The sequence below is a fragment of the Felis catus genome, chromosome D2 (assembly GCF_018350175.1).
Source record: "Felis catus isolate Fca126 chromosome D2, F.catus_Fca126_mat1.0, whole genome shotgun sequence".
Lineage (NCBI taxonomy): Eukaryota > Metazoa > Chordata > Mammalia > Carnivora > Felidae > Felis > Felis catus.
In genome coordinates this window covers 34,596,802-34,609,453 of record NC_058378.1, presented here as the reverse complement: position 1 = coordinate 34,609,453, position 12,652 = coordinate 34,596,802, and the positions used below count along the sequence as shown (strand labels likewise).

Here is a 12,652-nt window from a genome sequence, read left to right as displayed (position 1 = left end):
GCTGGTTTAGTAACCAAAGCTTGCCTAGGATGGGAAAGAAAACGGCAGACTCTCCAGAAGCCAGATGAACCAAACTCACAGAAAGGGAATTCACAGCCTCCAGCACCGATCCCAGCTGCCCTGTTCATAGTAAAAGAAAGAGCCTCACTCCAGTGGTGAAGGGTTTCCAGAGAAAAAGTCATACCAAGGAAGCAAGTGCAATTCCTTTTACATACACTCACCACCAAAGGTAAACCTGCCAAGAGTAATTCTCAGAATAGTTTTGAGGAGCCAAACAACCAAACAATAGTAGCTGATTACCTTTAAAAGGAATCCAGAGGGAAAAAGTAAATTCAGCCACACAACTTGCTTTGAACAGAAGAAAGTGAGTACTCCCTGCTGGCTCATAAGGACACTATTCTATATCTTCCTGGGCACAGGAAGTGAGTTGGGTCAGCTCTGCAGTAACCAGACACAGATCATTATTTCCTTCAGGAATTAAAAAGTCCCAGAGTTTAAAATGATACATCAGAGGCAAATGATAATGAAACCAGGAAAGACGCAAAAAAACCAAACACAATGGTGATTGAAGAGGACTTATCAAATACCCCACAACCACCCAGCTGAAAGAAGTCTCCAGAAGATGCCCCATCCAGCTTCCCATCTTAGGGAAAACCCACACTTCAGACCACCTCTCTCTCTCTCTCTCTCTCTCTCTCTCTCTCTCGCTCTCGCTCTCGCTCTCTCTCTCTCTCCCCCTCAAGATCTTCAGGGCCAACACTTCTACCATCTCATATTGCATCCCTTGCTAGTACTGACTCAGAAAGCTGTTCCTTGGGTACAAACTAAATCTCTCCTGTTGCAAACTAGGGTTCTCATCCCAAACTTAATTTACATACTTCACAGATAACACATGAACGTGGCAACTGACCAAGGCTGGGTTCAGAGAAGCCCAAATGTGGGCCCACGAGAGAACAGGACCCATGAGGGGAAAGAATAAATTTAATAACAGGGATGGGGATTCTGAAAGGCCAGGGCAAGAAGCAGTGTGATCAGATGCTGAAATAGGTTGAGGGGAAAGAAAATAAAAGGAACTGCCTCAAGGAAGCCAAACCATGTATATGAAGAATGGTGAACACAGGTTTTTTTTTGTTTTGTTTTGTTTTTAAGAATTTTGTGGGGCTCGAAATCACAACCCCAAGATACAGAGTCACATGCTCTACCAACTGAGCCAGCCAGGTGCTCCTGAACATGGGTTTTTTTATATCAAACATCAGTGGGGCACCTGAGTGGCTCAGTCAGTTAAGTGTCCGACTCTTGACCTCAGCTTAGGTCTTGATCTCAGGGTCATGAGTTCAAGCTCCATTGGACTCCACACTGGTCATGGGGCCTACTTAAAAAAAAAAAAATCGCTAACCAAGAGGAAGTAAGAGTTTACATGGAAGTTTAACTGAGGTTGCTATCACTCCTAAAATTCTTATCCTGTACAGGAAACGTGCCTCCAAACGTTCATGATAGAGTTGGAGAATTCAGGGAAAACAAGGAGTTCAGGTACATTCTAAACTCTTTCCCTAAACTCTGTCTCAAGTAGGACTCATCCCCATTCCTTAGAAGAGAAGCCAGCTCACTGCTACTGGGGTTCAGAGTCTCGAAATGTACAAAAACAGACTGACAGATACACAAACACATAACACACCCATCCCCCAGATACACACGGTTCAAATAGCTCCTGACTTCACACAACTCAAAGTTGGCAATCTCCTAATGTTCCAAATCTCCAGGGATAGTCAGACCTAAAGACTTCTGGCCACAAATGGCAGAGTCGGAAAAATACGTAGGCTGATGCTCTCTGCCCCTTGTTTGTTTATAATTCATGTATGTTTTGTGTCCTGCTGCACAGTATATCTGGGTTTACTGTAATAAAGCTTAAATTTCTTTTAAAATCTTTAAGTAAAACCAACCTTCATCATCACCTCCATCCCACTCTCCACATGCAGTGGGACTCTGCTAAGGTCCTGGAGGTGTGCATGCCCTAGTTAGAAAGATACAATTATAAATAATTCCATGGTCAGGCCCAACACCAGCAAGGTCACACTATTCATTCCTTCTTAGAACCTAGGCTCACGGCTAACAGCACAGAAAAATACAGAATTAAAAACCCAAGGTCAATTTCCCAGGCTGGAAAAACCCAAGATCAGCTGCGTGCAGAAGGTCCCTGGGGAACTACATTTAATACAAGAGCTTGAGACAGCTGAGGGTGTAAAAAGGCAAATAAATGGTGGGAATAAAGATCTAGAAGAAAGGGTCATATCACGAACAGTTTAGAACTATATTTCATTGCAAGGTTAGCAATAACATTTAGCTCATATCTAGAAAAGCTTCCACTCACTTTCCATCGTTTAGGGGAAAATAGGCAAAAGTTATTCCCAGGGCATGACTGCTGCCAGCATCTAAATTTTCACCAACCACACTAATAGTTACACTTTCAGATTTGTCGAGGTGGAGTTAGCCTGGAGCTGTCTTGAACCAAGGGGTAAGATGACTCTAAGGAAAGGACAAAGCACATGGCTTTTAAGACACCAATCTAACTGCCTTTATGAAAAACAGAAGGAAAATGCAAACACTTCACCTAGCTCTAGCAGAGCCCACAGAAGACTATTTCATGTTTGGAGTGCTGATAATTAGCAAGAAAGCATCTAAAAACATTCAGCAATCTTAAGAAAGAGAAGCAGTTTCTCAAAGACCCCAAATGTCCAGGGTCACAGCAGCTGACCCTTGCATGGACAGAGGACAGGAACCCTCCTCTTAAATCACAGGCAGCCTAGATGACAATAGAAGGAGAAGCCATCAGGCGCCAGAAGCATCTTACTAAACCACAAGTAAGAAGAGGAACATGCTATTGACAACAACAGGAACCAAAGCAGACAGAGGGTAACTTTCCAAACAGACTCTTCTCCTGGGCTGTGTGTACAGTTCTTCATCCTTTTTCCACAAGAAAAGCTTCATTACTTACCTTGCTGGACCACTTGCGAGCTTCATCATGGAGCTGCCTGGCAGCCATCATCATTGGCTGGTTAATCACCTCCCCGGCTTTCTGCTCAGGGAACTCTTCATCCTTCTCCTCTGGTGGTGGGGGCCTGGGTGGAGGGACCTCACCCTCAGGCAGCGGTGGTTTGGGAGGAGCAAGCTCATCTGTCAGCTAAGAAAGAATTACTGGGTTGTAAGTAAAACCCTAGGAACTACTCCCCTCTAGAATTCTTTCCTTTCCTCTAAAAAGCATCCCCAGAAAAGCCACCCACATTCATTCCATATAAGACCACCCACACTGAGCGCAAGGACCACCTGCTTCAATCTCAACAGATGCATATTTTCTTCCTTGTTCTCCACAAAAAGCCAGCAGCTACAGTTTTGGACATATTCCAGGGAGGCATGCACGCACTACTGGACCAAGGATTCCCAAAGATCTAATTTGTGGCCCTGTGTTGAAGGGAAGCTGCACAGGCAAGTAATTTCTCCCCTGGGCCTCAGGTTCCTCCTCTGTCAATAGGGGTAGCTAGACAAGCCTCGAAGATCTTGATTCTGCGTGTCAAAAATCTGATGATCCCATAAAAAGCCATTTGGCAAAATAGCCCCCACCCACCCTGGCCCTAACAACCCACCAACAGTCCAGCTATAAAGAATCAAATGAGGCTGAAGCATTGGAGGCTAGGGAAGCACTGTGTCTTAGTTTGGGCAAAATGACCCAGTTGTATCCTCAAACAACTTAGAAATTTACATCTTTTATTGACATTAAACATGGCAAAGTAAGTCAAGGAGAGTAAATCAAAGTATTGCCTTGATAAACTATTCCCGAAGTCCAGCTATTTCTAATACTTGGTTAGAATAATCACTATTTCCTATTCTAGGATTTGTATCTATAAGATATTGCCCAGCTAAGCCTCCTTTTAAACCACTGATTTATGGAAGAATAAATTTATGGTACTTTGGGGTGCGTCAAAGAGTTTACATGATAGTTGGGGGAAAAATAAACTTGAAAACAAAGAGACTGTATTACTTTGTTACTAAAAAAAAAAAAAAGTCAAGTAAAGGAACAAAGAATGCACACAAGAGTGTACCCACTTCAGTGTGCCATTGTCAACTGGGAACACAAAAAAATCTCACCGCAAGATTATTTTCCCACTCTTCATTAACTTACTACTACCTCATCACTCATCACATGCACACTTACCAAAGCCAGTTCCTCTGCTCCAATCAGTTCCCAACACAGCAGGCCAACCCCACGGACCCCCACCTATCCAGCACGCCCCATGCAGAACCATGGGGTTAGGACTCCACTAATTTCAGAATGAAAGATGAAAGTCAACTTGTACATCCAACTAGGCTTTAGGCAGAAGTTAAACAAAGACCCCTGATAACTGAGGCGCCAGAACACAGCCAACCTCCCCCTTGTTAGAGTCCCAACACCCTCTGCTCAATTCTCCCCATCACTCTGAATTTACTTACACGGAGCTGTTCAAGGTCTGGCGGAGGAGGCGGGAAGTCAGGCTCCTGAGGTTGGAAGGCTTCTCTGACCTTGGCCACAGCTCCCAGGATCCGATATCCTGAGTCCAGGAAGCTCTTTTGCAGGCCTAAACATAAGAACCCTCACTTTCAGCTGGGCAGGTCAGCGCCCTGGAGCACTGTCTGTCCAGCAGAAGAACTGGTTTCTATTAACAAAAGCTGGATGTGAAGCTGCCAGGAAGCATCACAGGCAGTGATTGAAGGGGAAAGGAGGTAAGGGCAGGGCAGAAGCCGTGAGGCATACAAAGAGTCAGAAGGGTCACAGCCAGCTATTCCCAGTGGTGCAGGGTGCCTTCTTGCCTGTACAATTAACAAGTACTCAAGACACTCCTGGGCGTGATCACCTTGGGCTCAGGTGGTGCTCATCACCTCTTTTATGATGAACCAGTCAAGAGATACGCCTGCCTAACTCAGAACAGGGGAGATGTCAGTTTCAGATTGGGCATACATTCCCTGGAGTCCGTCTCATCTTTCTCACTACTCCTTTGCTCACCTTGGCATTAAGTGTATTAACCCTCTCTGTTGAGCTGCTGCTGCTACAGTGTCCAGTCACCGGGAATTCAAGAATTCTCCTCAAACTACTAGAAACTCCAATTAGGAACCTGAGCGTGTCCTTAGTGATGGTGGGTTCAAGATACCAGAAAGATCCTGCCTGGGCTAGGGATGAATAGGGCAGCCCTTCCTACCCACTCCCTTACACTGACTGCATTCTACTCACAGACGAGGCTAGACACACTGGATGCTCAGAACAGGAAGGAATTCAGATGTTTCTAACCAAAGGAGTGGTAACATCTTCAGTAATACTGAAAACGTGCTCAAAGTTCAGCTAAAGAAAGTCCAGACTCTTTGGTAGAGGATGAGGACACTCACCTAGGAGATCTACATGTCAACTTAAGCCCTCCCAATTTGACAGAAACAGAAAATGTTTAACAGAGTAAAAGCATTTTAAGAAAAGCAGAAAAGAAGTTATACATTGGTTATCATGCATCTTTTGGGCAATTTCCAAAATAACAAGTAAACAGGATCAGGAGGTATCTAATCAGACAAGCACAGAAAAGTTGGTCCAGAGAAACTAACTTGCAACAAACCTGCAATATTGCAGAAATTAGTCTGTGGAATATATTTTTTTTTTTGGACATGAAAAGATTAATCTAGCACTCTCAAACTAAGTATCTGCAGTTTCGGCTCCCAGATATTGTATGCGGTGGTTGCAGGTGGATGCATATCATCTTACCACTCTGTCGGCTTCCTGAGTTAACCTCTCAAGTGAGGTGAACCACACCATGAATTGCTTACCAGGGTCAGAAATGTTTCCGGCCACAGCCTTTGCATCCATCACCATTGGAGAGATGGTTTTGCTCAATTCATCAGAGGCAGCTTTCACAGCCTCACGGAACTTGGGATCCTCAGAGTTCTCCACCTCCCTCTTAGCCACCAGCAGGATACGGTTGGCCCGGCGAGCAATGCTGGTTGCCCCAGCGACCAACATCTGTGGCTGAATATTGGCCATGGCCACTTTACACTTGTCCAGGTCTTTTTTAATTGCTTCTTCAGAAGCATCCAACAGAGATTTGGTATCAATAGCTTCGTCCACCAGCCCTGTCAGGAGAAAAGGAATATAATTTAGTTTCTATTTTAGAAGAAGAGAGACTCAAAAACCCTGTTGTCCACTCAAGTTTCTCACGTGAAAGTCTAACACCCAGAATTCTCTCCTTCAGCTCTAAGCCCTTCCTCTACAATCAGAAGCTTCCAGGTGAATACCTTAGTTCAAAAAAAAAAGTGAAGATGGAGACCAGGAGGGCCATATAGAGTCATAGCATTCGTACCACCGTGGTCACTGGCCTTCCTGTGGCTACAACAGACAACCAGAATTGCAACGACAACAGGAGGAAACAAGGATTGCGTCTCAAGCCTTTACCGCATCTCCACGTTGTGTTAATAACATTTTCTCCCTTTCTGCCTCACTCCCCAGCCATCTGTTGCTTGTTGGCAGCTTGTAGTGCCCAAGATGAGACACTCAGAGGAGTCTAATAACCCTAACCACCTGTTTCTTGTTTCCGTTGCCTCTCTTACGATACCTCAGGAGCTCCACTTTCATCTCTGGCTGCTACGGACCCTGTCCCAGCAAGTTCTGCAGGGAAGCCGAAGAGCCTGCCTTCCTCATTTCTTCCCTCCTCTCCCATCCCTCCCTCCACAGAGAATGAAGATTCAGAGGTGCCACTTCAATTGCACAGACACAGGTTTGTTGGCGGTTGGTTTCTCCTTTTTTTAAAACTACGTACTTGATAAGTTGGAGGAAACTCTGAGACAAGTTGAATTAAATGGTAGCTATTGTGGTTCCTTGAAATGTGAACCCACTGAAAATGACAGGGACACTTACTGTATCCACAAACACTGCCTCCCAGCCTCTGAAACCAAACTCTGGTTCAGACTGAGCAAAGGCACTATTCAAAGAGAAGATAGGAGCTGTAACAATAAACATCACACAGGGAGGGCAGCATTAAAATAAAAGAGACTCAAAGAGCCTCTCTTCAAACAAAATTGCAAGGCTTGAATGAGAAGCCGCCGCTGCTCAGCAGCCTTAATCAGGGCCAAGTACACTGTCGGGCACATGACCGTCCCTTCATCCAATTACAGCTAAGTCATATAACCAGTCCTACTCGAGTTTCTCAGAACTCATTCCTCAAGGATTAGACAGTAAGAACTCTGCACACAGCTCTACCTGTCATTTTTTCTACATTATCAATCCACTGGTTCTTCATGGTCTCAAAATGTTCATAAGCAGCTTGATTTCCAGGATTTCTAAGTAAGATGCGAGCAGCTGAGACAACCTGTCAATGACAAAACAACCTTTAAACCTCAGGGCACCCTCCCGCTGGAATACAAACTTTCAGCAAAGCTTTCCCTCTCTACCTACAGATGGCGCTAGAAAGCCAAAAATGGGTAAGTCTCTTCTCAGGCTGAACACATTAGATTTGGTCTCATAAACATCTCACCCAAATGGGCCCCTGCAGAAGATTTTACAGTCACAGCCTGATGTGGGGAAGGTAATACAATGACAAAGTAAACGGCATTCACTTGGTACTTCCAAACATACACCAAACTGACCTATGTTTAAGCCCTTGGGAAGACTCTTCCACCTTAAAAATCATCACCAAGAAAGATACTAAAAATTACTTAAAACTGATTATGAATATTTATTTTTAAAAAAGTAACTATAGGGGCTCCTGGGTGGCTCAGTCAGTTAAGCGGCCGACTTCGGCTCAGGTCATGATCTCACGGTCCATGAGTTCGAGCCCCGCGTCGGGCTCTGTGCTGACAGCTCAGAGCCTGGAGCCTGCTTCCGATTCTGTGTCTCCCTCTCTCTCTCTGACCCTCCCCCATTCATGCTCTGTCTCTCTCTGTCTCAAAAATAAATTTAAAAAAAACGTTAAAAAAAATTTTTTTTTTTTTTAAAAAGTAACTATATACAGTTAATGAAGTACTTTCACATCTATTAACTTACTGAATCCTCACAACAACCCTATGAGACAGGTCAGGTAATTTCTCCACTTTACAGATGCAAAATGTAAATGACTTGCTCAAGAGCTCCCAGCTAATCAGGTATAGCAGTTGGGGAAGGAACTAACATTTCCTGAGTATTTGGTTAGTTACAGGCTGTACACATATCCTTTTAATCCTCCAAATGATCCACTAGGAAGGAATTCTCCCCATTTTACAGATGAGGAAACTCAAGGTCACAGAGGATTCAAGTCCAGATCTGTCTCCAAAATCCTTACTCTTTCCATCATTGGTATCTTTAGTTTTCTGTTTCTCTTTTTTAGGAATCTCACTTTTATGCAGAAATCCTGTTTTATGTTCCATGTTTTATGGAAGTTTTTAAAGAAAGTTACTCATGTTCATATTTTATGGAAGTGTTTTTTAGAAGTTGGACATGTATGATTTTTCAAGAGAATCTAACTTGTTAACATGCCATGTGGGCAAAAGATAAACAATATAAAGGTTTTTTTTTTTTTTAAATCTCTCCCTGCATGTTCCCACCAAAGCCAGTATCACAGACATGTAAAGCCTAGCACGGTTCCTAATATACTACAGGTACACAATAAATATCTGCTGAATAAATCAATTTTAAAAAGATGAGTTTCCTATAATTTGATTACTATATTATTCACAGCATACTGGCTATAACTTGGCTATATAATGAAGTAGAAAAAGAAAACAAGTTATGAACACAACCGAATTTTTAAAAAATATCCTCAAAGAGATGCAGGGAAAGGCAAAAGCTCTAAAATTCAAAGACTAACCTCTGAAGATTATCCAAAGATTTCCCTAATTATGAGTGTGGGTGAGGGGTCACTTTACTAGTTTTCTACTTTCAGAAGTAATCTATGATCATTACAGAAAACTACAACAATATAAAAATGATTTTGAGACTATGAGTGTGTTTCTTTCACGACAATTTACAATAAGTCTTCAAAAATGTATAGAAACTGTTCTGTAATTGACCTTTACTGAACACTGTAGGGCCAATATTGAAACAATAAAAAGCAAGCATAATTTAACCTGGGGTGTGAGTTCTCGAGCTGTCTTTACTGATGCCTGAATGCCTTCCACTGTGGATTTATTAGCAGTTCCAACAGCAGCCGCCTTCTCCGCCGTGGCACCAAGCCTTCCCGAATGGTGCTCAAAGTTTGCCGCCCTCTCATCAAATACCTTGAGAAAAAAACAAAAACATTAGGAAACTTTATTTCAATCAAATGGGTCAGGAAGCCTAAGAACAATTCTCACTTTAAGCAGAGGCAGCAACCACTCAAGCAAAGACTTCACAGATGACATCAAACCCTAGTTAATAAGACAACAATCAATCGCCAGGTCTTGGCCTTGCTCTATCTCCTCAGGTTTGGCCACAGGCATCATGTGCGTGCATGCGCACACCCGCACACCCACACACCCTTGAATTTCAGCTCAACCAATGCTTACCAAGTGCAGACAGAACACACAGCACTGTGAAGTCTACAACAAGGACTTCACAGAAGGTGAAGACCAAAAATCCCTGTTCCCAAAAGTCTTATCCTGGAGTTTGAAGAAGAGAGACAAACCCACTCAAGGCTCCAGTGCAGGTGGCTGGGTGCATTAAGAGCCAAGAATACCCACAGTCCTAACCCCAACTCCAGCCTCCTCAAGGCAGAATCGCTCACATATCCATTACCATTAATGTTGTAAAAACTCTGCCCCTGACCTCCATGAGAAAAATGATAGCTGGTGCTCACAATGGGGCCTAACACTAGGGCAGGGAAGGTTGATTTTTATTATCCCAAATAAAAAACCTATCTAGTGAATTGTCCATTCAGCTCTCAAATTTGAAAAAAGTTAGCTTTTCTGTTGACATGGATATTATGCAAAGTTGCATACAATGAAGTAGACTATTTAACTTAGATAAAATAACAAAAGCTCTTCTGTCACTTGCTTAGATAACAATGCTTTGAGAAGAAGCAAGGCATACCAAGCAGTGCTGGGTCAGGTTTACACTCCACACAGAGCATATCAGAAACTGCCTGACAGAATCCATCCTCTCCTTTGCCTCCTCCTGAGGGTCTACTTGCCCATATGCAGGGACCAGGGCAGACCACCTGTAAAGCCCTCAAGCCCTCCTGGTTCAATAGCAGACTCCAGTCTCCTTGCCAGGGTGCTGTCTTGACCCACACAAGTCTCTTCCCCATAATGGCATCTTGTGGGTTCAGCCACCTGGTTCTTGCCATTTAATGCTCAGAATCTTCGTCTAAATCTCTGATTTCCTAGTCCCCCCTTCTCCTGGCCTCAGTCCTTTTCTTATCTTGGCTGGTCTCCCATAATCTGGATCTACGGGGCTTTTGCTTACCCTAGTCAGTCATTTCAATTCCAGCCTTGTCTGCTGCTCCCTCTGACTTAACTGGCCACTTAGCCTGCTTTTCGTATCACTCAATCAAAATTTACTAAGCACCTACTATGTGCCAGACCCTGGAGTAGGTGCTAAAGATAGAAAAATGATTAAGACACAATTTCTGCATCCCAGAAGCTCAAATCCTTCAGATGTAAGAAGGGCCCATAAACAGATACTTATATAGAGTGTGCTATGTACAATCATAAAACTAAGCAGATACCATGCAAGCAAAAGGAAAGGCACTTAACCTTATCCAGGAAGTAAAAGATTAAAGGATAAATGATATATAGGAATTAGCCAAAAAAGAAAAAGGGGAAGATAATTAGGCAGAGACAAAAAGAACAAAGACATAGAAGGGAGAACGGGCAGAGTATGCCGGAAACCATAAGCAATTAAGTACTGCTGGGGCATGAACTGAGAGGCAGAGGTTTGTGGGAAACAGGTTTAGAGAGAGTATTAGAAGTAGATCCCAGTGCTACTTTATCCTATGTGAAAGGAAAGACTCACTGAAGGGGTAGGAAAAGAAGGTCAAATCTCTGTTTTTATTTTATTGGTGGCCTGGTGACAGGTTCAAAGAAGACGAGTCACAGCTGTGCAGTCATTTAGGCAGCAGGGGACAAGGATCAGAGCTAGAGCTGCAGCAATGTGTGAATGGAAAATGTGAAGGATTCAAGAAATATTTGTGAGATCAAATTAGCTTGCCTTAAGTTATTTATTGGTATGAGAAGAGTCAATGGCAACTCCCAAATTTCCAAGAGAGAGAGAATAGGAAAAGGACAACACATGCTGATGTCCCAACGAAGCATCAAATTGGGGATAACCAGGAGAGACTTGATCTACTCGTCAAAACTCAGAGAAGTTTGGACTGAAAAACATAGCAAATCATCTTAGCCTAAGGGGACCGTGAGCTGAACTACGCCCAGGCCAGAGAAAGAAATTCGGGGTCATCAGCAAGTAAGAATAACACACACCTCCAACCCACCAATGCTACCTGGTCTGGGGTGCCTGACCCAATAACCCCTTCTTCTTTGCTGCCAATATTTGCTTTCCTAGATGTCTCTACAGCTGGAGCAGCCATATGATGGAGTCAATGAAACATAAGCAAGTCACCTGGAGGATTTCTGGGAAAAACTTTATTTTCATTCATTCACCAACAATGTGCCAGGCATTGTTTTAAGAACTGGGAATAAAGTATGACAAAACAAATTCCTTGCCTACATGGCCTTTCATGCTAATGTGAGGGAGACAGACAAACAAAAAATGAGGCAAACATGTCAAATGTCGATAAATGCTGAGGAGAAAAATAGGATATGGAGATTAGGAAATCGCTGGGGGCCGGGTAGGGATGCTATCTTGGGCAGTGACCCAAAAGTGGTATTTCAGTAGAAGCTCAAGGAAGAGAGTAAATAATACATGTAATTATCTATGGGAGGAACAGAGAGAACAAGTGCAACGGCCCCAAGGTTCAAACATGGAAAATATAAACATGGCATGCTGGGAACACAACACAAGGAAGTCAGTGTAGACAGAGCAGCCTGCAGGGTAAGAGTGGTACAACATGATGTCAGAGAGGTAGAGGGGAACCAGATGCAGTGGTGTGAAGTCACCGTAACCACTCACACCAGCTCATAAGAGGCAAATGCACCCATTCCTTCCCAACCGCTTTCAGTGACTCCACACCGAAACAGCCACAACGGGAATATTTACATCATGGAAACAAACAAACATTACAAATCAGGGCTTTTTGGTTTTTAGGCTTTCTTTCCTAGAGTGCCAGTCTACCAGCACATCACTGGTCTTACTGTTATTGTAAGGATCCTGGCTTCCCTCTGGGACAGGAGGGAGTCATCGGAAGGGGGTGAGTAGAAGAACGACACCAAATCATTTAAAAGGACTACTTTGACTTTTGCGTTGAGAATAAAATGCCCTAATAAAAGGGACAGTTGTGACTGGAGTGCCCTTTCCTTCATTTCTTCCTGCCTTGAACATGATGCATAGGGTTACAACAGCCATCTCACACCATTAGGAAAAGACCAAAAAAAAATCACAGAAATGCCAGCTGTCACAGTGTCAAGCTGCTGAACCAATGCCAGGGCTACCTATGTCCGTGTTTCTTGTTACACCATAAAAACAAAACCCATTTGTTTTCTTCTCTGATAGTCAGGTCTTCTACAGCTTACAACTCAAGAAATG

General features: G+C 43.4%; 1 protein-coding gene across 2 annotated transcripts in view; it reads right to left on the bottom strand.

Annotated features, from left to right (window-relative positions):
* The window catches only part of VCL (vinculin), a 111,896-nt gene that overhangs the window by 7,332 nt on the left and 91,912 nt on the right, over nucleotides 1–12,652 (bottom strand). For both annotated transcript variants that reach the window (XM_003994069.6, XM_003994068.6), the window contains exons 14-18: nucleotides 9,103–9,252; nucleotides 7,262–7,370; nucleotides 5,836–6,138; nucleotides 4,483–4,607; nucleotides 2,993–3,178 (exon numbers count right to left, since the gene is read on the bottom strand). In XM_003994069.6, coding sequence (XP_003994118.1) covers nucleotides 2,993–3,178; nucleotides 4,483–4,607; nucleotides 5,836–6,138; nucleotides 7,262–7,370; nucleotides 9,103–9,252 — 873 coding nt within the window. The remainder of the gene's footprint in view (nucleotides 1–2,992; nucleotides 3,179–4,482; nucleotides 4,608–5,835; nucleotides 6,139–7,261; nucleotides 7,371–9,102; nucleotides 9,253–12,652) is intronic.